Source organism: Drosophila melanogaster, chromosome 3R, assembly GCF_000001215.4.
Source record: "Drosophila melanogaster chromosome 3R".
Taxonomy (NCBI): Eukaryota; Metazoa; Arthropoda; class Insecta; order Diptera; family Drosophilidae; genus Drosophila; species Drosophila melanogaster.
The window spans coordinates 19,734,357-19,758,380 of record NT_033777.3 but is presented as its reverse complement, the minus strand read 5'-3'; the positions used below and the strand labels follow the sequence as shown (position 1 = coordinate 19,758,380).

The 24,024-nt window shown below is 43.4% G+C and overlaps 1 protein-coding gene and 1 long non-coding RNA gene across 14 annotated transcripts in view, besides 1 other annotated feature; one reads left to right on the top strand and one right to left on the bottom strand.

Annotated features, from left to right (window-relative positions):
* The window catches only part of GluClalpha (Glutamate-gated chloride channel subunit alpha), a 44,517-nt gene that overhangs the window by 16,851 nt on the left and 3,642 nt on the right, over window positions 1–24,024 (bottom strand). For 6 of the 11 annotated variants that reach the window (NM_001300481.1, NM_001300479.1, NM_001038972.4 and 3 more), the window contains 3 exon segments: window positions 2,260–2,327; window positions 4,521–4,633; window positions 5,702–5,852. In NM_001300481.1, the coding sequence (NP_001287410.1) occupies window positions 2,260–2,327; window positions 4,521–4,633; window positions 5,702–5,763 (243 nt within the window). In that variant the 5' untranslated portion in view covers window positions 5,764–5,852. 11 annotated transcript variants of the gene reach the window in all.
* Window positions 8,905–14,079: a mobile genetic element.
* lncRNA:CR43488 (long non-coding RNA:CR43488) lies at window positions 13,904–14,592 on the top strand. Of its 3 annotated transcripts, none has more exons than NR_048430.1 (2): window positions 13,904–14,134; window positions 14,212–14,592. It is a non-coding gene; the product is annotated as a long non-coding RNA:CR43488 (long non-coding RNA). The 3 variants fall into 3 exon arrangements; NR_048431.1 differs by having other exon boundaries at window positions 13,904–14,140; NR_048432.1 differs by having other exon boundaries at window positions 13,904–14,592.

Below are 24,024 nucleotides of genomic sequence, written 5' to 3'. Positions count from 1 at the left end.
CGGCTGGCGGTGGAGACAAAGCTTTAAGCAGGTTTTGCTTTCAAGTTCGAAAATTAAAAGAAAATAGGAGGTAAAATAATATTAAGTATTCGTTTATACATTTCAGGTACAGGGATATGTATTTATGGATAATTGTATGATACAAGTACATTGATATTGTTAACATATTCAGCTTGCTTAACTTGTACAGGTTGCAGGTACAAAGAAAATTTACAGATTCCACTGACACAGACCCCACTATTAGAATCGTCACAACTCGACTAATGTATTTTACACCCAGTTACGCCCACACAGACACACCGAAGGACATGTATGTATTATTAATGCAATTATTTAATAAGCCCAAATTACTGGATTAACTTTTGTAGACACACACACGCACGCACAATTAGAGCAGAGTGAGAGTAAGCGCTTGGAACTTAATCGTTTGTATCTGTAGTAGTTGGAGTGGTCGTAGTAGTAGTGTGCTGTTGCTGTGCTTGATCCAGGACTCACCATTTTGTAGTCGTCGATTTTCGAAATGGAGCGCAGGAACATGTTCACCGACACATTGGTGGCCTTATTATCTAAAATCAATCATCATATCAAAATTGGTTCTGCACATTTCTCATTTTTCCGCCATCCTTACGCCGAATTGTCCTTAATCTAGGCTCACTTACACACTAACTTAAATAGGATACGCTCTCTTATCTTATAAATTTTTGATGAATTTCATGTGTGAGCGAAATGTATGTAGTTACATAAAAAAAAAATAAACAAGAACTTAATATCAACGAGAACACAAATTGAAATTCGAATCAATGCGTAGAGAAAATGTCTGCATGGATCTCATTGAAAAATGAAATTGGTTCTTGTTTTAGTTTATTTCTGTTCAATATTTATGTTTGTATCGTCTAAAATCTGAAAATGTATTTAGTTATTTTGCCAATCGAATAGATGTATTTCTCGTTTTATTCGTGTAATACTCTCACTGAAAATACTTTTTGAAAAATGCATGCCACACATTTTCAATTAGTTTTCCCTTTGTCGACTAGAACGGATTAATTTAATATTGCTTTCGAATCTAAAAGCGTCTGATAATTTTCATGTTAGCGTTGTGTTTGTTGAAGGGCGTAAAATAAAAAGACCATATTCAAATGGCGAAACGATTTTTATTGGGCGGAAGTTGTTTTTCTTTTTTTGGGAAATGGGCTGGGAAACCATAGTTGGGGACACACATACAAAGCACACGATTAAAATTAACAGTTCACAATTGAATTTATTGTTTCACTAAGTACATAGAGTAGCATAAATTAAACAACATTTTCCATTTCACAGATAATTTTTGTTAATAAGCAAATGGCATAATAAAATTAAGTTTGTATATAATTAATTATTAGACCGAGGCTAAATAGATGGTTCGCATCTGCAACACTCATCATAGTTATAAATAATTCGTAATGAGGTTGATAAGTTAATTAATAATTGTTAATATAAATTCATAAATTTTTACAGATAGGTAGAGAGAGAAAGAGACAGAGATAGAGAAGTAAGGAAATTTAACTAAGTTTGGTTATTTTATGTTTCGAAACAAATATTTTCGAGGCTGTGAGAGAAATATAGAGACAGAGACTGTGTGGGAAAGAGATCCAAAAAGACATTTTTTCACAATGTTTTGTATTTCTTTTGGTTGTCTACAAAACAGCAAACTGAATGGTTTATCTTACAATTTGTTAATATGAGAAAAAAGAAAAATGCAGTGAGTTAATTCAAGTTACCAATGCAAACGTACAAACGAAGAAATCTAATTTAATGCAATTCTCAAAAAAAAAAAAAACCAACCAATTGAGCAATTTCGTTTTCTAAAAACCCAAACCAAAAAGGCTAATCTTACGTAAATCATACAACTCAAGTACGAAATCATATCACATCGATATTCAATCAAACAAAGTGTTATGTATTATAGATACCAATATCTGATAAAGATTTGTACGTTAGCATATATAATATTTTCCATGTTTATACATATATAGTTTAGTATCAATTCGAGTGTCTTGGTTTCCCGACGCCTGGCAGCACTAAATCGAGTAAAGGATCAAAACACAGCCCTATCGAACACAGAGAACGGGGTCAACAGTTCAGAACAGGGACTCAGAGAACCTAGTGAACCGGGACAGGGGTTACGACTTGAGCATCCACTTGCGGTCGGTCAGGGGGTGGGGTCTGAATTTCTATCGGGTTTTAATGTGGATTTGATTGGCTGCGGATGCGCCGACTTACCATGGTTACATCATCGATTTTCGATATACTCCTAACGAATATGTTGACGCGCACCACAGCTGGACCATCTGCAGGCGATACATGATAGATAGACAGACATATTCACCGATTTGCACAATACTTTCAATGTAATATACTACAAATTTTAACAGCTGCCTCAGGGTCCAACCCCTAAAAACAAACTTAAAATGACCAGCGGAGCGAAGGAGGTGGAGATTGAGATGGAGACGGAGACGGAGATGGAGATGGTGGCCTCCATCTACCAAATTTTCAGGAAAGGCACTCCTTATGCCTTTATGTGGCTCTCTCTCTCTCTGCAATAAAGTTTTATTTTATAGCCTTCCTCCCGGTTGTTGTTTTCCTTTTTGCTTACTTGCTAGGATACAAAAGTTGCTAAGCAAGTTCGCTTCCAGTTTTGCTTACAAAGCTAAGCTAAGTCAAAGAATATTTTCTTCTCGATTTTTGTTTCGTTTTGTTTGCGTTTTTTATATACCTAAGTTAAGCTAGAATTTATGTACGTTACTAAAGTTGCGTTGTTTGTCTATGAGTTGTTTTTGTGACCTTCGAGGGTGGCTTATAGGGGGTGGTAGGGGTGTTGGCGGTGTCGGGGGTGTGGTACGTAAGAATGTGTGGTATGAACAAATTACAACTGAATCTGTGTGATTTGTTTCCAAATGCCGAAGGGCAAAGTGGGTTGTGCTAATTGATATGCCTTAATAGTTAATATTTATCGAACTGGCAAATATACAGAGTATATATTTAAAAGCTTATTTATGGGCCCTGTTTAATGGTCATTCCCAGTCGGTGATTCAGACTATTTGTATGTGAATGAATATGTGTCGGGCTATTTTCAAATATTTATCCTGCCCTTACATTTTTAATGATGTCATTGCTGCGCTAAAAGTCAACATGACAACAATAAAATGAACTGCAAATGAAATCAAAACATTTTGATAATTGAAATGAAATAACCTATGAAAAAATGCATACTTGCAAAGAGTGCTTATAGTTGGTTGATAAAGTATTTCATTTCATTTCGAATGCCACTTTTACTTGTGATGGGAAAATTATTGTCAAAGCTTCACCCGATATCAATTGAAATGAAGGATCGATAATGTTCACTAAAAGAGTGTATTTGGCTTTAAAATTTCAACTCAAAAGTGTGTAAAAATGTAAACTTAATAAAGTAAAAGTTTTTCATTCGGAAAGTCTGAAGAATTCAGTTTAAGTTGGAGTTTGTTCACCAATAGTAATCCTTGAAAATGAAACAGGGGCGCGCAGAAGAGTAGGCAATGTTTTTAGCTCGACTTTTTTCCGTGTATTATTTGCTGTTTATCTTAAATGAAACTCAACGAACGCTGTTTATTGAAACGAACCGAAACGGAAACAGAAATGTACAAACAGGAAGGACAGGTACTGGTACAAACTGCCGAAATGTGGCAAAAATCAAACGCAAATACTTAGCATTGGATGTATATGGTATATACGCAATATATATAAGGTAGCTTGTATCGAGAGAATTAGAGAACGAGTCAACGTAAAACGCAAAATACAAGTGTGTTGTGTGGCTGTTGCAAGTGAATTGTGTTGGCTATGTGTACTTTAAAGAGTGTGTGTGAGTTGCAAGAGCTACCAAGGCAACTTTAGTGTTTTCTAATTCTTGATGAGGAGGCAGAGTGAGGTAGCAAGAAACAGACTAAGAGACAGTCAGGACAAAAGGGATGGTGGGCTTTTGGTGGGCAATCTATCGATTTCGAGTGACGATATCGAATTTACTGACTCCGTTTCAGTGCGACTTACCATTTTAATATCACTAATCGTCATAATACTGCGAACGAATAGATTGATTCTGACTATGGCGGGACCATCTGGCATAAAGTTTGGTTTAAACGTGAGTTTTCGACGTAAATGTAAAACGATTAACTTATTGAGCTGATCTAACTAGGCTAAGTATTGCTTGATCTGATTGGCACTCTAGGCTACATTAGAGATGAGTCGATATTGGATTTCGTTTAACTTAAACAGAGGCTTACATTAGCTAGAATTTCATAATTTTGTTCATATAGCTTCCTAACGATAGCTTTTACCAATAAATTTACACATTTTGTATAATGAACGAAAAGGCAAAAGAAAAACGAATCATAAAAGCAAACGAATGTGGTTGGAAATCGGAATTAAAGCAACCATTAAAAGTTATACATATTTACGGTATGGTTAAGTTAAATTTAGTTTTATATGGGTTAATCAGAAGTTATGCTCACCTGTGCCATTTATTCCAGATGGTCGTATTCGGGCGTCGTATTTGCCTGCACCTAAAATTTGATCTAAGACTTTTTTCTCCTTTTCTCGGAAATTTATTTTGGCATTATTTGCTCTGAAATCAGGATACGGATAGGTACGCATGTATAATTTAAAAATGTTTGCTTCAATTAATTGGGCAATTTGAAAGTCGAAATATTTAAATGGTATTGAAGTTTTGGAAAAACATTAGCTCAGCAATTTGTTAGTAATAGTTGGTTTGAAAAATCGCATAAAACAAAAGTATTGCATACAATTTACAGCACGTTATTGTTGATATTCAAAGATAAGTATGTACAAATCATCGAAAGTGTACGCTAGTGTTCGCTTTATCATTATCGTTGCTATTATACACAGTCGCACTTATCAAAAGCCCAGGCAAAGTCACATACTATAGCTGCTGACTCTGACCTCGACTTGAGCGTAAATAATTCCAAAATTTATGCTCCGACAAAAAATTGCACGAAAATTAATTACATTTTTATAATGTGTCCTGCTGGTGGAGTGTGTGCGTGAGTGTGTGTAAGGCAGTATATGGAAATTCAAGTAGATCGAGGCGACTAAATGCTGGGCGTGTGTTCGTTAATAAGCGACAACTTAAATGCAAACTATGGCTTTTAAACTACACTGGTAGTTCATCGTGAAGTACCAAATCCGATATAGACAAAGATTTAATATAATGCCTATCCCTAGTTGGATTGTTCAAAATGCCTTCAATACATTTTATATAAATTCAAATTCATAATTTTCTTAAAGAAACTAATTATTTTAATTCAAAATTGGTCTAAACCCTAGATATACGCTGGTGCTGGTACGAAGTGATTCTCAGTGTATATAGATAGGGATTTCGTTGTATATATCGGCAATGCTACTTCACAACGAGGCGCGGCTTGGCCAAATTAATGACAATTGTATGTAAATCGAATTTTGAGCGCCACTTCCGGCCAAGAGCAGTGTGAAACACGCGCAACAAGAGCCACGCGGCAACAAATTTATTAAGTTAAAAGTAAGCGTGTTAAATAAATGGTAAGTGGAGCGGGAGACAAGTTATGAAGCGGTTTACATTTTGCAGCTACTGTGGTGCGAGTGTTGATACGAGTAATTGTGTGAATCGGATTGGTGGAATAGTACGTTGGGTACTTACAGTGAAGCACTGCACAGGCTGGCAAAGTATAAGATCGCCCAGAAATAGTGTCCGCTGCCCATGTTGGGAATGGGGGTGTGGTGTGCCGTGCGTCCTGCTTCCTGGAGAGGGGGCGTGGGGCGTGGCAGCCTCCTGTGGTGGGCGATGCGACCTGAAATGCATGGGTAATTAACAATTAGCGCCGAGGTACTAACTGATTTGTTCGATAATCATATCGATGTCGCTGCCGCAAAATCAAAGTGTCTGCTGAATCATTTTGTGTGGACCGAAAATTTCCGTGATTTAAGCCACTCCACGGTCTTAAGCATGTGTGCATGTGTGGTGTTTAATTCAATTGGCTATCGAATTAGGCCAATTAACATGCCATTTGGCTATCTGTCCCGGTGCATCAAACGCATGTGCATCTCAATCTATGGCGCGCACCCAACTGTCCGGCTACGGCCTTTGTCGGTGTGTTAATGCGTTTTGCGAATGCGAATGCAGCCATAAATGCAATTAAACTTGCAATATCCTTCTGGCCAACACTGAAGGTGGGAAATTGAAAATTTAAAAGGTCTTGACACCGTAATGCAGCTTTAATCTGTTGCCCAGGGAATCCATTACGTTGCCTGGCACTCATGAAAAATGCAAATTGCCATCGCAGCTCAACACATTCAACGAGCTACAAAAGACTATGCCAAGGATTTTTTGGTGCAACTCAATCTGAAGTACGAATGCTCTGTAAATTAGTATCAATGCCAAGTAAATCTTGCCATTTACCCGAATATCGCAAAAATGCTTGTACAGATTTTCTTCAGTTAAGATTTTCCCTTTGTCGGAACACTTAAATGAAGTTGCCCATTTTTCAAGCATTCCAAAGCTAACGAGTATTTATTAATTGAAGCATTTAATACTTTTATCTCCGGCCTGCAGAGTGCATCCCATTCAATACTCTGGAAATGCCACTTTCTGTTTCTCGCTCCCATTTTGCAACAATCATTATGGTTGGGGCATTTAAAACAATGCCCACAATGACCGGCAATATCCCAGATATATCTGCTGACCAGCACTTGGACAGTCCGGAGATGCAAAATACAAAATGCCGAGTTCAGAATGTCGGATGCCGAATGCAAAATGCGAAATGCAAAATGCGTTTGCGAATGCGTATGTGAATATTGGAATCGAATTAATCCTTTATAAGCATTTTTCTCCACTCCGAATGGCCGACGTGCTGTGCATGGGCGATAAGTGCGTTGTGGTGACCAGAATGCCACGCCCACTGCTCACGCAAACGCCCAACGCAGCAGGGATATACTATATGGGAATATATATATATATATGTATATGAATGTACATGTACATGTGTGGAACATTGGCCATGACCGAGTCGGGGCTTTCACAGTTGCTGCCATGTGGGATACCCGGGCAAATAATCAATTGGTCGAAATGGGAATGGGCTCTCGAATGGTAATGGCTGAAATGGCTGAAATGGCAACAGGCTGGCCGCTGCTCCAAATTTGCATTCGTGCTGTGTTAATTTGCCGCTGCTGTGCCTGCAATTTTGTGCCATAAATATAACATGCACCCGTGCAGTTGTATCTGCATCGAGCAAAGCAGCAGCAACATTGGCGCTGAGTTGAGGACATGGACCCGGGTGGTCCTCCCTGGTATCCTCCTCTGTCCCCCAAAACACCTCCCCTCCAGCTTTACCCCTTATTTTTGTTTTTTGGCCCGCTGTCAAAGAAAGTTAACAATGCGACTGCGACTGCCAAATGTCCCACATTTGCAGCTTGCCAAGCAGTTGGCGCCAATCCTCCTTCCCTCGAAAAAAATAAAAAAAAAAGTGTGGATGAGGAGAGGAGGGGAGGTTTGGAAAAAGGACTACCGACTGTGTGTGTGGTGTAAATGGGTTTACTTTTATTTCATTTGTTTGTGCGTGAGTGTGAGTGCGAGTGTGTATGCTTGTTTGTGACGAGTCGACACACTTTTGAGCTTGGCAATGTTTTTACTGTTCGCCACCGACAATAAAAGCAACAACACTTGTGCGCTTGTCTACCTCAGCGAAAGCATTGAGTTTGAGCCGTTTTGGCCGCTTCGCTTGTTGTTGCCAAGCTGCGAGTTGAATGAACGTGCCAAACTGCGAAAAATATCCCCAACTTAATTTACTTGGGACTGAGAAGGATGTAGAAATTGGCTTGAATTCGTTACTAACTATTATGAAAATCAACACTCCTAAATCATTAATAATTGGCTGAGAACACTATTAATCCAAATGTCTTTATGTCCTATACTCAGATTTAAAAGATAAACGCCATTTAATCATACGTATTTAACAAGATTTCCTTTCTTTGGTTATAATTAATGATCATCTATACGAACGCATATATATCTTTTGACATTAATTTTGATGATTTAAATGTTGTCAAATTTTTCCTGGCTATGAGCTGCCACTCAAGTAAAATTCAATGCAATAACTATTTAAATCATTGCATTGGTATAAAACCTAAATGACTTATAGCCTATTAAAAATAGTCAGACATCAAAGCCTGATTGATTTTGAATGTTTGTTTTTGGAAAATTGCTTGAACTCCTTCAGCTAAATTCATTCATTCCGGGCTTTGGGCTGGCATTCAAAAGCGATTTATTAGGCTTAGAATCTGGTCTTGACTTATGGCTTTGTCTCTATCCCCAGCAGCATTATTTCTCGCAGTGTTTCGGCCAAAAGAGCGTGTTGTGTGTGTGCATCTCAACGCACACATACGCACACACACGCTCGCAGGCCATACAATCACAGCCCGCACACAGCCATATATATATTTTTTGCGTTTTATGCCGCTCAGCGGCGCTTGTAGCTCGTTATGCTGATTGGATTTTGTGCCGCCCGCACCAGAAAGTAGTCCACACTCACACACACATGGGGCTGCACGGATACACACGCACACTATTAAGGCACTTGCGATAGCTGCTGAATAAAGTCAAGTGGCGTATTTGTGAGATGATATGTGCGCCTGTGTGGGTGCGTGCCATAAAGCTGGATTCATTTTGTTGTTGTTTTATTTGCTGCCCTTACGCTTTGCTCCTCGTTTTATGTATGCAAAAATTTTACACTCTCGTTTTCGCCATATGATTTTGTTCCTCTCTTCCTGTCTGTTTCTCGTTCGCTTTATTTTTCAGCTAAATTGTAAGTAAGTGGGCTTAGTAGCATTTTGCCATTTAGGACCCTGTTTTTTTTTTTTTTTTTTTTATTATTATATACGGCAGGAAAATGAAATCTTCTAAAGATACCATCTAATGTCCTTGGATGGCATTCACGATTCATAACCCTCAGCTGAGGGCTTATGCCTACGTACTAAACAAAAACCTCCGCTCTCTCTCCTGTCCTTGTCAAGCTCACCGGGACTGCCAGTCAAGGTATTTCATCGGTGAGCAGGATGTGGTGCCAAGTTGCACACCATCTTCTTTTGCGGTGCACAGCAGCGCCTTTTTACGACCAACTGAGCGTACCAGTCGTAGAGTTCTTGCCCCGCCAACATACGGGGGTACTCCTTATCTATAGTTCCGATTGGCCATCTCGTCCTTACGGACACGCTTCATCATGGTGACGATGATCACGTGAGCCCCATCCCAAACGATTTTGTCCGCCATCATAGCAGCAACCAAGCCTCTCGGGCTGAGAGGTGACCCAGCGAGCGCCACGAGTTGCGCCCTCTCCTCGGCGAACCTGGAGCAGTGCAGTAGGATGTGCTCTGCGGTTTCCACTGCGTCTGTGCAATAAAGGCACTGGGCTGTATCCACGTGGCGGAACCTACATAGGTACCCTCGAAAACAGCCATGGTCCGTGAGGAACTGGGTCATGTGGTAGTCCACCGTTTTGTGCTCGCAATCAGCCCACTCCGTTAGTTGCGGAATGAGTTTGTAAGTCCAGCGTCCCCGTTGTGACTCTTGCCACCTGGTCTGCCATACTCCTCGAATCCACTCTTTGATCTCTAATTGAGTGTATCCCTCACTCGCAAGGTATTTGCCCTTTATGTCCAGGTCAATGGGTGTAATGCCTGACAGAGCGTGCGCTGCGTCGTCCGATATGGTTCTAAAGCCTCTGATTAGCCTGAGAGCCATTGTCCGTGATACTGCGCGGGCACTATCTAGATAGGTTTTCTTTGTGGAAACGCAGCTCCAGATAGGCGCAGCATAAAGCAGCGTTGCCTTTGAAACCGCCACTAACAGTCTCCTAGCCGGCAGTCTGGGTCCTCCCACGTTGGGCATGATTCTCGCCAAGGCTGCTGCTGTCATTGCCGCTTTTTTGCTGGCATACCTTGCGTGAGCCTTGAACGAGAGCCTTCGGTCTATTAGAACACCAAGGTATTTCAACGTTTCTGCTGAGGCGATTTCAACTCCTTTGACTTCTACACGCATGCACTCAACGGACTTTCTGCTGCTCAGCAGGACTACTTCGGTCTTATGCGCAGCTATTTTAAGTCCGACTTTTTCGAGCCATTCTATGGCCGCCGTGATTGCCACGTTACTTATGTCCTGGAGCTCCGGTATTGTCTTGGCGACCGCTGTTATCGCAACGTCGTCGGCGAAGCAGTGCAGCTCCACACCTCTGGGCTTGCTAATGCTCAGTATTCCATCATACATAATGTTCCACAAGATCGGTCCTAGTACCGACCCTTGGGGAACGCCTGCAGAGACTTGGTGGCTTCTTGGACCATCTTCTGTTACGTACCATAACACACGGTCCCTGAAGTAGTTGCCAATTACGCCTCGTATGTAGTCGGGAACGCCCAAGTTGCGCATAGCCCCGAGGATAATGGGCCATCTCGCTGTATTGAATGCGTTCTTGACGTCTAGCGTGATGATGGCACAGTACTTCTTACTGCCGCCTAACCATCGGTTACCGTCGAGTGCTTTCCTGGCAGCGTCTGTTACGGATTTGAGAGCGTCGAGCGTACTTTTACCCTTTCGGAAGCCATACTGTTGGCCCTGAAGGCCTGTAGGACTTTCAGTGATTAGCTCAATGCGCGCGTACAGTATGCGCTCAAAGAGCTTGCCAACAATGTCCAACAGACACAACGGTCGGTAACTGCGTGGAACATTTGCGGGCCCCTTGCCTTTCGGCAGAAGGACCAGCTTCATCTTTTTCCAGCGCTTGGGGAAGACTCCGTCCAGCAGACACTGTTGGAATGTATCCCTGAAGACCTCCGGTCTTGCGGTGGCGGCTGCTTTGACGATCACGCCCGGGATACCATCAATGCCGGGAGCTTTGTTCGGTCTGATCCTCTTTGCTGCTTCGACGACTTCGCATGACGTGATGCACGGGAAGTCAGAGGCGGGGGGGTCAACAGCGGGTTGCCATAACGTGTGTTGGCTTGGAAATAGTTCCGACACGATGTTGGCCAGGGCGGCTGGGTCCTGAGGAGATCCTGCACCAGCGGAATTGAGTTTTTTCCTTACGACTTTGTAGGCGAGACCCCAGGGGTCGTCGTCTACGCTATCAATCAGGTCCTTAAAAGCATTCGCCTTTGCTGCTGATATGCCGTTCTTAAGCTCAGTTCGCTTCGCTTTATATACCTCAATGCACTGGGAGTGGTGCGGTTGCCCTCTAGATCGCTGCGCTTGCCTCCTCGCCTTGATGCATTCCGTCCGAAGCTGGTGCAATGAGTCACTCCACCAGTAGACAGGGGGCTTTCGTTTCGTGTTCCTTTTTCTCGGCATCACCGCATCACACATTGCTCTAAGCCTATCCATGAGCGCTGTCACCATGGTCTCCGCGTGTCCAATTATGGACTCCATGCCCTCGATCTGGTATGCTAGCATGTCTTCATCCAGTTTCCTAATGTCCCATACCGGACCTAGCGCACATCTTCGCTGTTTGGGTGACGGCCTCATTGTTCGGGCACCGAACGTGATTAGGTTGTGGTCGCTCAGCGTTATGTCCTCATGGACCATCCAGTTCGAGCTAGCCACTAGAACTCTGCTAACAAAAGTGACATCAATGAAAGATGTACCTCTGTCATTATTGAACGTCGGTTTGAACCCGTCGTTTAGCAATACGAGATCTAGCAGGTTCATGGCATCGATCACTGCTCGTCCTCTTGTGTTAGAGATTCGACTGCCCCATTCTGTAGCCCAGGCATTGAGGTCACCTCCGATGACTGTTGGTCTGCGCCCACTTGCATGGTTAACCAGCTTTTCGAGCATGTCCTCGAATTGCTCGGGACTGTCGCTAGGTGGAGCATAGCAGCTGTAGAAGTGGATTCCTCTAATTTTGGCGTATGCTATGCCGCGCATTGGTACGGTATCCCACTCCTCTACCAATAACCTGGATGTACATTTAATGGCCGCCTTGCCTGTCTCATCGAGTAGCACTCCTGAGTTACCCACACCAGGTAGGTATGGTTCACTCAAAAGCACTACGTCCGCATGGCGCTCCTTCGCTGTTTGAGTCAGGAGGTTCTGTGCTGCTGCGCAATGGTTAACGTTGAGCTGGATGATGTTAATTTCTTCTGGCATCATTTTGACGGCTATTAGCTCCTTTGGTGTTGGCTTTGTAGGTGGGGCATGCAAAACCACCCGTCGCGTGGTTCTTGTCCACGTCACTGCTGCAGATCAGGCATCTTGGTGGGGCTACGCAGCCCTTTGCCTTATGCCCATGCTCGCCGCACCGTAGGCAGCAGTCAGAGCGATCGACTGACTTGCAGTAGGGAGCTCGGTGGCCGAATTCGAGGCATCTGAAGCATCTTATTGGGCGGACGTCTTGGGCTATGCGGCAACGCGACCATCCCACAGTTACAACGCCCCGGTTGATGACCGCAATGGCATCGTTCGCGCACATTAGCACAGAGGCTATCTGGGTCCCGTCACGCATCCTGCGAAGGCCTCTTACATCCTCTGGTTCCAGGCGGATGCCCTGAAATTGGGAGACCAGGGAATTGTGAAGGTCCTGAGCCGTCGTTGTCTCGTCTAGTCCGCTGCAGATTAGCGCAGTCCTATGCGCGCCCGTGCGAACCGAAGCAATCTCTTTGAGCGTCGCTTCTAGCTCATTTTTAAAGCTGGGGATGACCTCCGAGGCTTTACCTTCTAATTCAAGAAGTAGTTCTCCCTGTTGCGTCCTCCTTATTTTACGCACGTGCTTGCCGAATTCGGTCAGACTCGGTTCTGCTTTCATCTTCCGGAGCATATCCGAGTACGTAACCTCACCCGTTTTTTTCAGGATTAGCGCCTCAGGTTTTTTGCGCAGGCGCTTGGGCTTCACCTTAGCCCATTCCTCGTCCTTGTTAGCGTCCTTGGCGACAGACGCATAACTTTCCGGTTTGGAGTCAGCCGTCGTGGGTAACGCCTTCCCGGTGGATTTCGCGGAAGATCGATGGTTGTCCGTTTTGCGGACCTGCACATTCGGTAATGCCTGTCTGGGTGGCGCCACCTGGCTACGCTTTGTCTTTTCTGCCTCAGTCTGTGTGGCAGTACTCCTTGGTGGGGGCTTCTTGTTGATACCCTCCTGTAACTCAATCGCTCTGTTATTGAGCGCCGATAGGTCCACTAGCACGCCCCTATCCTCGCTGGTTACGTGACGCCTAGTCTCGAACGAGGATAGAATGGCGGTGATCTTGGCTTTCATCATGTCCAGGATGCCCTGCAGGTCCTCATTCTGGAGCGTCGTGGTCAGTTCTGGCGAGCGATGCGGCGATCCTGATGGGGACTTCGCTCCCGCCCTTTGGGCCGGCACGCTGATGAAATCCATTGTCTTCAGGCTTGTGGCTGTCGTGGAGACTGTAGTGGCCAGAGTCTCCACCTCCACAGCTGCACTGCAGTCGCTAGCTTTCGGCGGCGGGGGGCCTGCTTGCTCACCTCCCCCTCCCTGGATTTGGGTTCCGACTCCTCTTATAGGGGATCTCGATAGCCTACCACTCCTCCTAAACGGGTCGTTGGGGTCGGGGGCACTGCCCCCCCCTGTTCTGTCCATCAGATATAAAAGGGGGACTTTGGCTTGTTGGTCCCCAGCGCTCCGTGGGAAATAGAACTAGCTTCAGTTCTTAGGTTATATTTCAAATTTTTGTTCAACTTAATTAGTTCAAATTTGAATTTGAATTCGAATTTCGCGCCCAACGAGCGCGCGGCCGAATGACGATCGCACCGCTGATCTGGCAACGCCAGTCTTACCAGCTCGTCGACTGCGAAAGGTTGGCAATGCTATCAGCTGTATTGTCTGATGCAGCTGATCTGATTTATTACCAGTTTACTGGATCACTCGTGAATTCCGGAACGACACCGTGACGCTCAGAAACGCGGCGCAAACCCCAGAGTGGATTTGCAGGTTTATGTTGCAGTTTACGGCTGACCGGACTCGTATATGACGAAATTCGCGCAGCGCAGCAAAAAGACGTGCGAAATACGCGGGAACTCCATTTAGGACCCTGTGTGTTTCCGTGTGTGTGTGTGCGGTTGCGGGTACTGGTGAGTGTGAGTAATATTCCGCAGCCAGGATTTGCATAAAGCTCACCTCAGACGAGCGCCTTAACTTTAACATTCAGGAGACAGTTTCATAAACACCCGAATCGCTGTGGATGAGACACAAGCCGTTTTAGCAACAGCTGATGACACGTTTGGGGGCGCCCCAAAATGAAGCGCAGGATAAACACGGCGGGGATGAGAGATCGAAAGGTCAAAGTGCGTTGCATACGTGAGTGGTTCGAACGGATTGCGAAAAGCCCACCGAACTCGAGGACCCTACTTCGCAGCTCTAACGAGCAGCACCACTTCAGAGCCCATTTCGAGCTGATAGTAATCCCACTAACGATGTACTTCAAAAATAATCAAGTTGCGAAACGGGTTTGTTAAATTGTGAGCGTGCATAAAAATGAAAGAGAAAATGTAGTTTTAACCATATGGAAATACAAATGTATATATAACTTATATTTGTATGATTTTGTTTTCATTTGAGTTGATATCTTTCACATGATCTACCTTTCTATGATATGTTACATTTTCCTTTGTACGTTTGTGATATACTTTCCGAACTTTCCGCACTCATCTCGCAAATGTCAAGCCAGGACTTCATATCACTCAGCTGACAAGTCCAAAAGGTCACAGCTTGCTTCCAGCCATTCCCTCATATTCCCCACTCGGCAGCCGGCTCACTCATAATTAATTGAAATGTCAATACATTGTTTGTGCGACCCAGCAAAAAAATTAATGAAAGCCGGTCGGAATTCCTTGGAGGAGGGTTTGGACTAAGGGGTTTGGGAACCGAAATGTGTGCGCCCTATTATTAGCTTTCCAAGAAGGGCGGAATCATCTATCAAACCGGAGTACATATGTACATGTCTGCTCTATTTATAGGATATTTTGGCAAAATCTGAACTTTAACTGGAAATTAACTCGCATGAAAATTGGGCAATAATTTGCTGGATTTATCGCCACAAACAAATTGCCCGTTACAGCGCCCCTCGTTCACCTAGTCAAATGGGTCAATAAACTAGGCAGCACCCCGAAGGCGATAAAACTGGTGGACGTGGGTGGGTCGCAGTAGGAGTCGCGAGATAAGCGCGATTAGAAGTTAGTATACATATCTCCCCCCTAATTTGGTACCCTTTTAAAAATGCACACGCACGCACGCACACACCCCTCACCAAAAGGCCGATCTATTCACACACATAAATCACGTATTCCAACGCTTTGCGGCCATTTAATGGCTGTCAAGATAAGCTTTGGGGGCTCTCTATTTGGGGCTTCATGTCGACCCCACATGGCAGTGTACTCGTATGTATGGTCTTTCACTGTGCAACCAAAGTAAATAATTGCCTAAACATTGTGCAAACTGGAGGGCAGCCAGCGGGCAATCCGATGTCTGTCAAAGTGCATTTTAATGTCAGTAAATGTGCAGCTTGCACGTTAGTTGAAATAAAATGCCATATAATCACTACGGCCAAAGCAATTAAATTTAGTGCAATGCTATCATTTCACGGCGCAACTCGAATGAAAAAAGTAATGCTGGTGAACTTTAGCTTTTGGCAAACTTTTTGTTTTGTTGAGTACATGTTCAAGTAAGTATACTGATTGGTAACGAATTCAGGGAAAATTTCACATATTCGGGCTCGCTGCTCTTGTTGTTGCTTATTTATTGGCCATTGATCATCTTTGGCAAAAACTTTTCCACGCCAGAGAGAGAGCCTTTCACTTTAGTTGATGGGTAATCGGAGTTAGCCATAATAACTTTTCCCGGCCCAAGCACACTCAGACGCTCGAATGTTTTATTTCGCATTTCAATTAAGTTGGCCGAGAGTTTTGGCCAAGATTGAAGGTTCCGTTGGGCGCCAAAACTTTTTGCCCAAATGTCCCAAGTCGTGCAAATAGTTGGCATTGCGCATACGCCCCCATGGCCGCGCCGATACCCCAATAGGTGGCGGATGGAAGTGCTTGGCCAAATGGCCAAATCGTTAACCGAAAGCAGACTCACTTACTGGGGCGGGGATTTTATGTCCTGCTGACTCACAGAGTGACTTGCAGAGGATCTACCGAACCCCACACCATCCCATTTCGGTTTCATTGTCAATTGACACTTTTTGTTGCCACTGCCTTCTCCTTTGGTGTCGCCGGCGATTTAAGCTGCAGATGCAACAGCAGCTGCAGCTGCAGCTTCAGCGACTTGATTGCATTTTCACAGACTGAAGAGTAGATTGGATGGGGTGGCAATGGGCAATGGCAAATGGCAAATGGGTGGCAGGCGTAGGTGGTGGTAGCTGGTGGATGGTGATTCCCCACCGGGCTAGGAGCTGGCTGTTTGTTTTATGGCCCAGTGGCAACTGCTTATTGCTTTCGGTTTGCTTCAATGATGGCAACGTGTGCGACGGGGCCCTCTTTCGCTTTATTCTCCAGCGGAACGTCAACAACTCTTTGTTGTTTACGGGCAAAGTTTTTGAGCGCCTCGCTTGCAGCAAGTTAACGCTGCAAATTGAAATTGTTGCAACTTGTTTCGATTTATGCGTATTTGCACCGGCCCCAGTTGTCTGCGGAAATATTCACGGCACCGCAGATCCACTTCCGCTAATTAATTGCCATAGGAAATTAATATCAACTTAAATGTATTTAGTGTTGATTAATGCATAATTGATGCGAAACCCTGGCGTCGACTTTCGACCAGGTGCAAAAACTTCGCCTCACCTTTTCGCCGTGGTTTTCCGTTGGCGGACGGGCGGGGAAAAAGCTGACATTTTTAGCTTCATTAATCATTAAAGCGGGTCGACAGGAGGAAGTGGCAGCGTGGGAGAAGGTCGTTATTAATTACAGAAATGGCAAAAAGCTCAACTGGGCAAACATTCAAGTCAATTACGAGAGCAAGGTAAATAAAGTGCGACAAGAAAAATACAAAATAAAGAGAAATTGAAGAGGGTAAAAGAAAATAGAGAGAATATTGATAAACTTTTCTCTTGCATGGCGAAAATGCAAAAATGCCAATAAATTGGCTGGAATTCGATTCATGTTGATTATAAAATCCCCAGCGAAGCTCATTTAAATTAATTTACACGCCAACGCAATGACACAAAATAGTTATTTTAATCCGTATAGAAAGTACTTCAATTTGTAGGCCACACACGTTTGCAAATGCCAATTAAAATGCATGAGCCACAAATATTTAAAATCATTTCTCGCCACTTGAATGCAGGATGTGACCATATTATGAGGACCACATCATCTCTCTCTCTCTCTCGCTCTCTCTCTCTCTCTCTTCGGTCTCTCTCCATTTTTGGCACTTTAAAAGGCGATACAGTACAGCATCAACAACATGGCACTAACTGTGGCCAAAGTTTGTCCAGCTTCCTCATCCCCCGGAGTTTCCTGTCTTTGTCCGCTTGGCCATAACCAGAAAATGACAAAAGCCATGTCAACAGCATGTTTAAGGGTTCGGGGTTCGAGTTCCAGTTAAGACAATGCCCTGCGTGTGTATCCGTGAACCGGAGTAGGTGTGTGCGTGGCTGCGGACTCCCTTTGTGTTGGTGTTGGTGTTGGTGCTGGTACTGGTGTTCCCTTATCCGTGTTGCTTGTGGCCAAAGTCTTGGGAGCGAAGCAAAACTTCAACTCCTGGCCCTCGCCCAATTTGGTTACTTTTCCCAGTTCGGCAAACAATGGACACGATAATTTATTCATATTCGGCCACACTATCCCCTGCACCACCTCAGCATACCATACCATAGTACGTGTGTGGGGATGAATTTTTAAATAACCATAAATTTCTAAATTTACACAAGAGACACTGAAGACACATTGCACTTGCGATAAGCCACATAGCAAACAAAAGGGACACGGAACCAAAAGGCAAACAAAAAAAAAAAAGGAAAATGAAAAATTTCCATGCAAACAATGCAGATTTTAATGAATATTTTCGGGTCGAAACTCTTGGTCCCTTCAGAGTGTTGATAATTGCCATATAAATTGTGCCGGCACAAGAGGAAAGATGTGCGAAAACTACAAGATATTTTATTATAAACATAGTGTCAGCACTGGCCAAACAATTTGCTAAATATTTATGCATTTGCATAATGAATGCAATCAAATTTTCTCACACGACACACGACCACATGGAAAAGTGGGCGATGATATGTGGGCGTCGTCTGAAGGTCGCCGCCGGCTAACTATAAATATTCAACGTATTATTTGCCAGGAATGCACTTATATAAATACCACGGGGACACTGAAATTCTAAATAGCCTAGATGAGAGAATATAAATACCAGAGTTTCTCTTGGGAAATTGGTGGGTTTTAATTCAATATGATTATAATATAACTTATCCTAGCCAAGATTTTATTCTGCCTTTGTTAAGGCGTACTTTTGCATACTTTAATAATGCAATGTGCGTAACATTCTCCATTCAATTTCAATGAATTATCAAAACTAATCATCATTCGTAGCCTGGCGATTTAGTACGAAAACAAACATTAAGCCCTCTTAATTCCACTATTTCCCATAGCTGACTTAAAAACTCTAAAAACGTTATTGGTTTATTGCACATACGACGTCGCTGGCAATCTGAAAATCGTTTGTACTGTGTAATCTGTAATAAGCTTTTGAGGTTTATTATAAATATCATTGAATTCGAGAGTGTTTACCCATGGGTCTCATCAATTGCATAACGCACACAGCCACACCCGAGTGCAAACATAGACATACGCACACATAAAATCGGAGGTCTGGCTGCCTTTGGTTTTGGCATTAGTGCCAAGAAATTTTGCGGAGGGGCAAGGCCAACTAATTGCGGCGACATAACTTGTTGCGCCCCTCGGAGCCACGCCCCCTCCCACCTAACCGTGCACCCCGCATCCAAAAGAGGCGTTCGCCACATGCCTGTGTGTGTGTAGCGTGTGATTTTGTGGCGCTTGCGTGTGTGTGTAATAAACGCCGCAGATAGACGGACGTACTATATGGTCGCATGGCGGCTGTCGTCTGTCTAAGAACTATTGCCAACAACAACAGAAACTGCGAATTGCATTAGATGGTATGTGTGTGTGTGTGGGGCTCTATGTGTGGGCGCAGCTTCCTGTGTGGGCGAGGGGCGGGGCACGAGGTCACATCGCTTGTCGCTTGTTTACAATAAACAAAGTCAAATGTCTCCTGGTTGGCAGGCATCCTGACAAGCATTTTTGTTTGATTTCCTGGCTAATGAAATAAATCTATAGGTATCGATTTGCAACTAGAAAGCTGAGAGTTTTCAGGAAAAACTATTAAAAATATATATCGCAAAATTCATTTACTTTTCTGCCCTTTTGTAAAACGAAACAGAAAAAGCAGGGAAAATGAGTTAAAAGTAAAACATTGGCTCTCTACTTTTGAGAGGAAGACTGACTGAATATTTCCCAAATATTAGAATTTTCATTCCAAGCGTACAATTTCATAGAAAAAACTTAAGGATTCCTAAATTCCTGGGGGCAAAACATATAGAAATCTGTAAACTTGTAGCAATTAAAAGTGTGAAGAGTAAAACTCTCGAAATGTGGGAAGTTATGGCAACTAAGTCTGTGGTTTTTATTGGTAATCATTTTGAAAAAATAAGCCAGGTTCATACGAACTTAAACATTTGGGTGCTAATTAAATACCACCAAGTGCTTTATGAGGAGGTAGGTATTCATTATACTAACTTAAAACTGAAACTTAAAGGATCCTAACATTTTTGGCTCCTTGTGTAACCTAACCCTGTACACAGAACTACAACTTGGTATTTTCGAAATGGATAGTTAAAATTTTTGCACTTTGACACTTTTCGCATGGGGTCTCCCATAAATTCAAAGTATCGGCATAAACAGTTTGGCAGCCGGCCTCATCTTTTCATCTTTTTTTTGCCGGCCAATAACCGGCAGCTTGTGGCCCACCGCAAAATGGGATCCGGAAGAGGCGCTGGAAAAGCGGAAAACACGGAGAAGCCGTGCTCTTGGACCAACTGCGATGTCTGGGGCAAGAGCTTAATAAAATTATGTGACGATTATTGCCGGTGGAGAGTGGAACCAGTAGCCACCAGTCAGTAGTCGGGATCCACGAGCCATTCGGCAGAAATTGTAAGGGTTCCATTGCGCTGCTGCTTGGCTGCCACTTGAAAAACGCATTAAGGCTGCATTTTTGTATGGCATTTGTATATTATATATATTATACGATATATGTGTGTGTGTGTGAGTGTGTATGTGCCATAATACGCTCTTGTACGGCTGCCCTATATGCATGCCAGAGTGGTTTGCTGATTGCATGTTAAAAGGCCTTCGCCTGCGACTCCTCTGCAGCTGCTGCTCCTGAAGCTCTTTTTGCCATGAAATTTAATTAAAAACTTGTGTGCCATGAAATTACATTTCAACGTGAGTTTCCTCTCCGAAACTGCGTCGGGCTGCTCAAAGGTACGAAAGGAAGCACTTGCACCAGCCGAGAGTTGATTTTTATGTAAAAATGTTCAAAAGCCTTTCCATTGCGCCCCAAAAAGGGAAGTGACTTTCGTTCGAGATGAAGTCGTTTGTGGCCGCCGCACCCGCCCATGATCTACTGTCTCCGCCATCGGATTCGCAGGGGCGGAAGTTCAGAGTTCGGGGCCGGGGCGAAAAAGAAATCCCAGGGCAATTATTAAATTGATTTATCAGCCATTAAGCGGGTAAATTAAACGGGAAATACATTTTTATCGATCCGCAGTCGCAGCCCTGAATTATTGAGTATTCCGGATCCCGTATTCCACTTGTTAATTTTCGCAAAAATATTCACAGCAGAAATCAATTTATCCGTTGACGTTTTATTTGCAGGCCGACAGATTTCCGGCTCCGAATCGCAGTGGCAATTTTCCGATGGAGATAGGAAAAGAGTCAGCGAATGTGGAAAATCTGAATGGTATCCCAACTATTTTCCTGACCATCTATCTTAACCTGCTGTGTTTTGTGTAATATAGAGGAGCTCAATTCATAACTTATTTACTGGCAACTCCGTATTTGAAATGCAAATCTGGCTTGGAGGATTTTGTACTCAAATTGCAACACCTTTTGTTCATCTGCTGCCGTTGGCTGTTCCTCGCGGTATTTGTTATGCAAAAATCGCTGAGCTCGACGCTTTGGCGCTTTTGCATGTTTCAATTAAGCATTACACATACGCCCCGTGCGCCCGAAGGGAGTGCAAAGTGTAAAGGAAGAAGCAGTTGTGTCTGGGGAATGCTCTTGAAAATCCGCTTAAAACTTATTCAATTAAAGTTCGCGCCCTCTGGGCAACAAAACAGACGACAAATTCAAGTCGTAAAATGGCAAAGGCAAATGGCGATCAGCGAACGAGCAATGCCATAACAACAAGACCAAGCCGCATAAAAATATGCACATAAAGTGTGTATAATATTGCAGCCCAGGTCCGTGGGGTGCAGCTGTAAAGAAGTGAAGAATAAAAAGTAGTAAAACCAACTGCTGAGGCACCACACAAATGTGGCAAATAAATCAGCAGTCACTTGCAAGTGAGGGCGCTTGTAAACCATTTGCTCGGGTTTATTTGCGTGACTTCATGAGTCGGAGCGGAAAACGTTCGGCAAGGATAGCTGTCTAGTGCCGAAATTCTTGGGAAAACTTTCTAGTTTCAGGAAGTGCAGCCAGGCGGATAAGACTTCTGTTAGACCCACATTTTTCCAGGAACTCTAATAATAGTTATTAACTGGGCTCCCTGGTAATCTTATTTCGCTTGCAAATAATAGAACATGTATTCTCCGAATTTCATTTTTGGGTTTACAAAATTCCATTACAAATTAATTGTAAAGGGCAGATCCACGACGAACATAAAGTTCAGCTTGTAGTGCCGCTCTTTCCGTAAATAATTTATTTACACTTTTTATTATTTGCACATTTTCATTGGCCAGTTTTATGACTACATTTTCACTGCTGTTGACTGACAATAATCTGCAAATCAGCATTAAAACGAATTCTGACCACCGAGCACTTTACAACCCAAAAAAGTTTTTCGAAAACAAATAGAACGACTGACAGAGGGGCAAAAATTAAAAGTTGAAGCGACTGGAAGAGCGAATTCCACTCTAACTAAGCTAACCGGCAAATATTTTGCCCGTTTTAGTGTCATTTTATTAAAAAGAATAAAGGCGTGGTTCTATCCCATTTTATTTTCTATTTATTTGCCTTTGGCCGCAGACGCCGCAACAAAGCAAATTTTTAGACGCCATGCAGGCATGTGTTTGTGTGCGTGTATGTTTGTGAGAGTTGGAGGGACTGTGTGTATCTGTATGCGTGCTGGGACACTATGCCGGAAACGTGACTTATTTGAAATTTATGTACTTTTTAGCCAAGCGCCAGGCAAAAAGCAAGGATATACCCTATAGCCAGGGCAGAAAGGAAAACAACAAACACAGCGCTCGAAAAAAGGCAAACATCGCGATTTATAGAGCAAATTCCACCCTTATCTGTGCTCCACTGCAAGCCCAACCCCCATCGTTTTTCGGTTATTTTTAATTATTTTTTTAATCGTTAGCTGGGCTTAGTTAGAAACACATACATGGAGGTTTTTACGGGCGGCCAGCATGGCGTATGTGTAATATGCAAATGCATTCGCCAAAGAACAACAATTCACAAATTGAAATCAACGAGCATACAACTTGATAGGTTTTTGTTTGTTCCCTTTTAGCCCCTCTCCATCCCCTTCTCCCATCCTCCTATGGCCACCATTCTAGGTCCTGGGTGCTCTCCTTTCTGGCTCTTTCGTTTCGCTTTTCAGCTCGTGTCACACACGCCATTCACTTGTTGTTGGCTTTGTTGCTGCTGTTCGACATGCATCGATTACATAAATGGGTGGGGTGGGGTGGTTGGTGGGGTGTGTTGAGTGGGGTGGGGTGGCTGCATGTCCTGGGCGGCAAACGATGTGGGTCCTTGCAGGCAGGAGGAGCAGAGGTCGGACGAACGGCGACATAAGTCACGAAGCTTTTGCTAATGATGAGGGCCTTGATGCTTTTTCAATTAACCAAATGTGTGACGTACGGAAAGCAGATAGTAGGCTGCTTTCTGTTTGTGACAGTGACAACAATTTGGCCGGGCATAAATCAATGTGCAAGCCAGTTTGGTGATTCCTTGGTTGATAGTCCCCACTTGAATTGCCGTACTTATGTGGCATGATCAGCCCAAAATGAGACCTACACACTAAATGTGAGGCTATGAAGGTGATTCAAGACCGTACAAAATGAGCCCGCAGTTGACTTCTCTTGTAATGAATGTTTGCATGCAATAAACTCATTCAAGCCACTTGCATAATTATTATTATTACAGTTCCAGAGAAGCACACACTTACACTTTGGAAACACCCAATGCCATCCATACACATATACATATACACTCGTAAACATCTAACCCTAATTTGCATTTATGTGGGACTGGGGCCAGTTGTGATTACCTGGCAAGCTCTTTTGTGTCATTCGTCGTCGGCTCCTCCGCAAAATGGCAATAAAAGCAATTCGCAAAAAAATCCGCATGTGTAGTGTGTGTGCTCATCGTCCCGCAGATATACACACACAAACCACACCCGCATCCACATCCATATTCACATTCACACAGAGGGCTACTTATAAACTCACCTTAATTAAACGTGATTAAGTAGATTTCCTCGTTTTTCTGCTCGACGAACTGTTTAGTTGTCGATGCTCTTTGTGTGTGTGAATGTGCTTGAAGGTGTGGGTGTTGGTGACCTGTGCTTATTAGTTGCCATTTATTGTTGTTCCTACAACAATTGGAAAGGGTATGATAACTTGGCCGTTGAGGTTGCGGAGCAGCAGGCGGAAATACTTGGACCTGAATCTTATTTATTAATTAAAGATTTAGTCAAGTGAGCATAAAGCACTTTGGGGAAATCA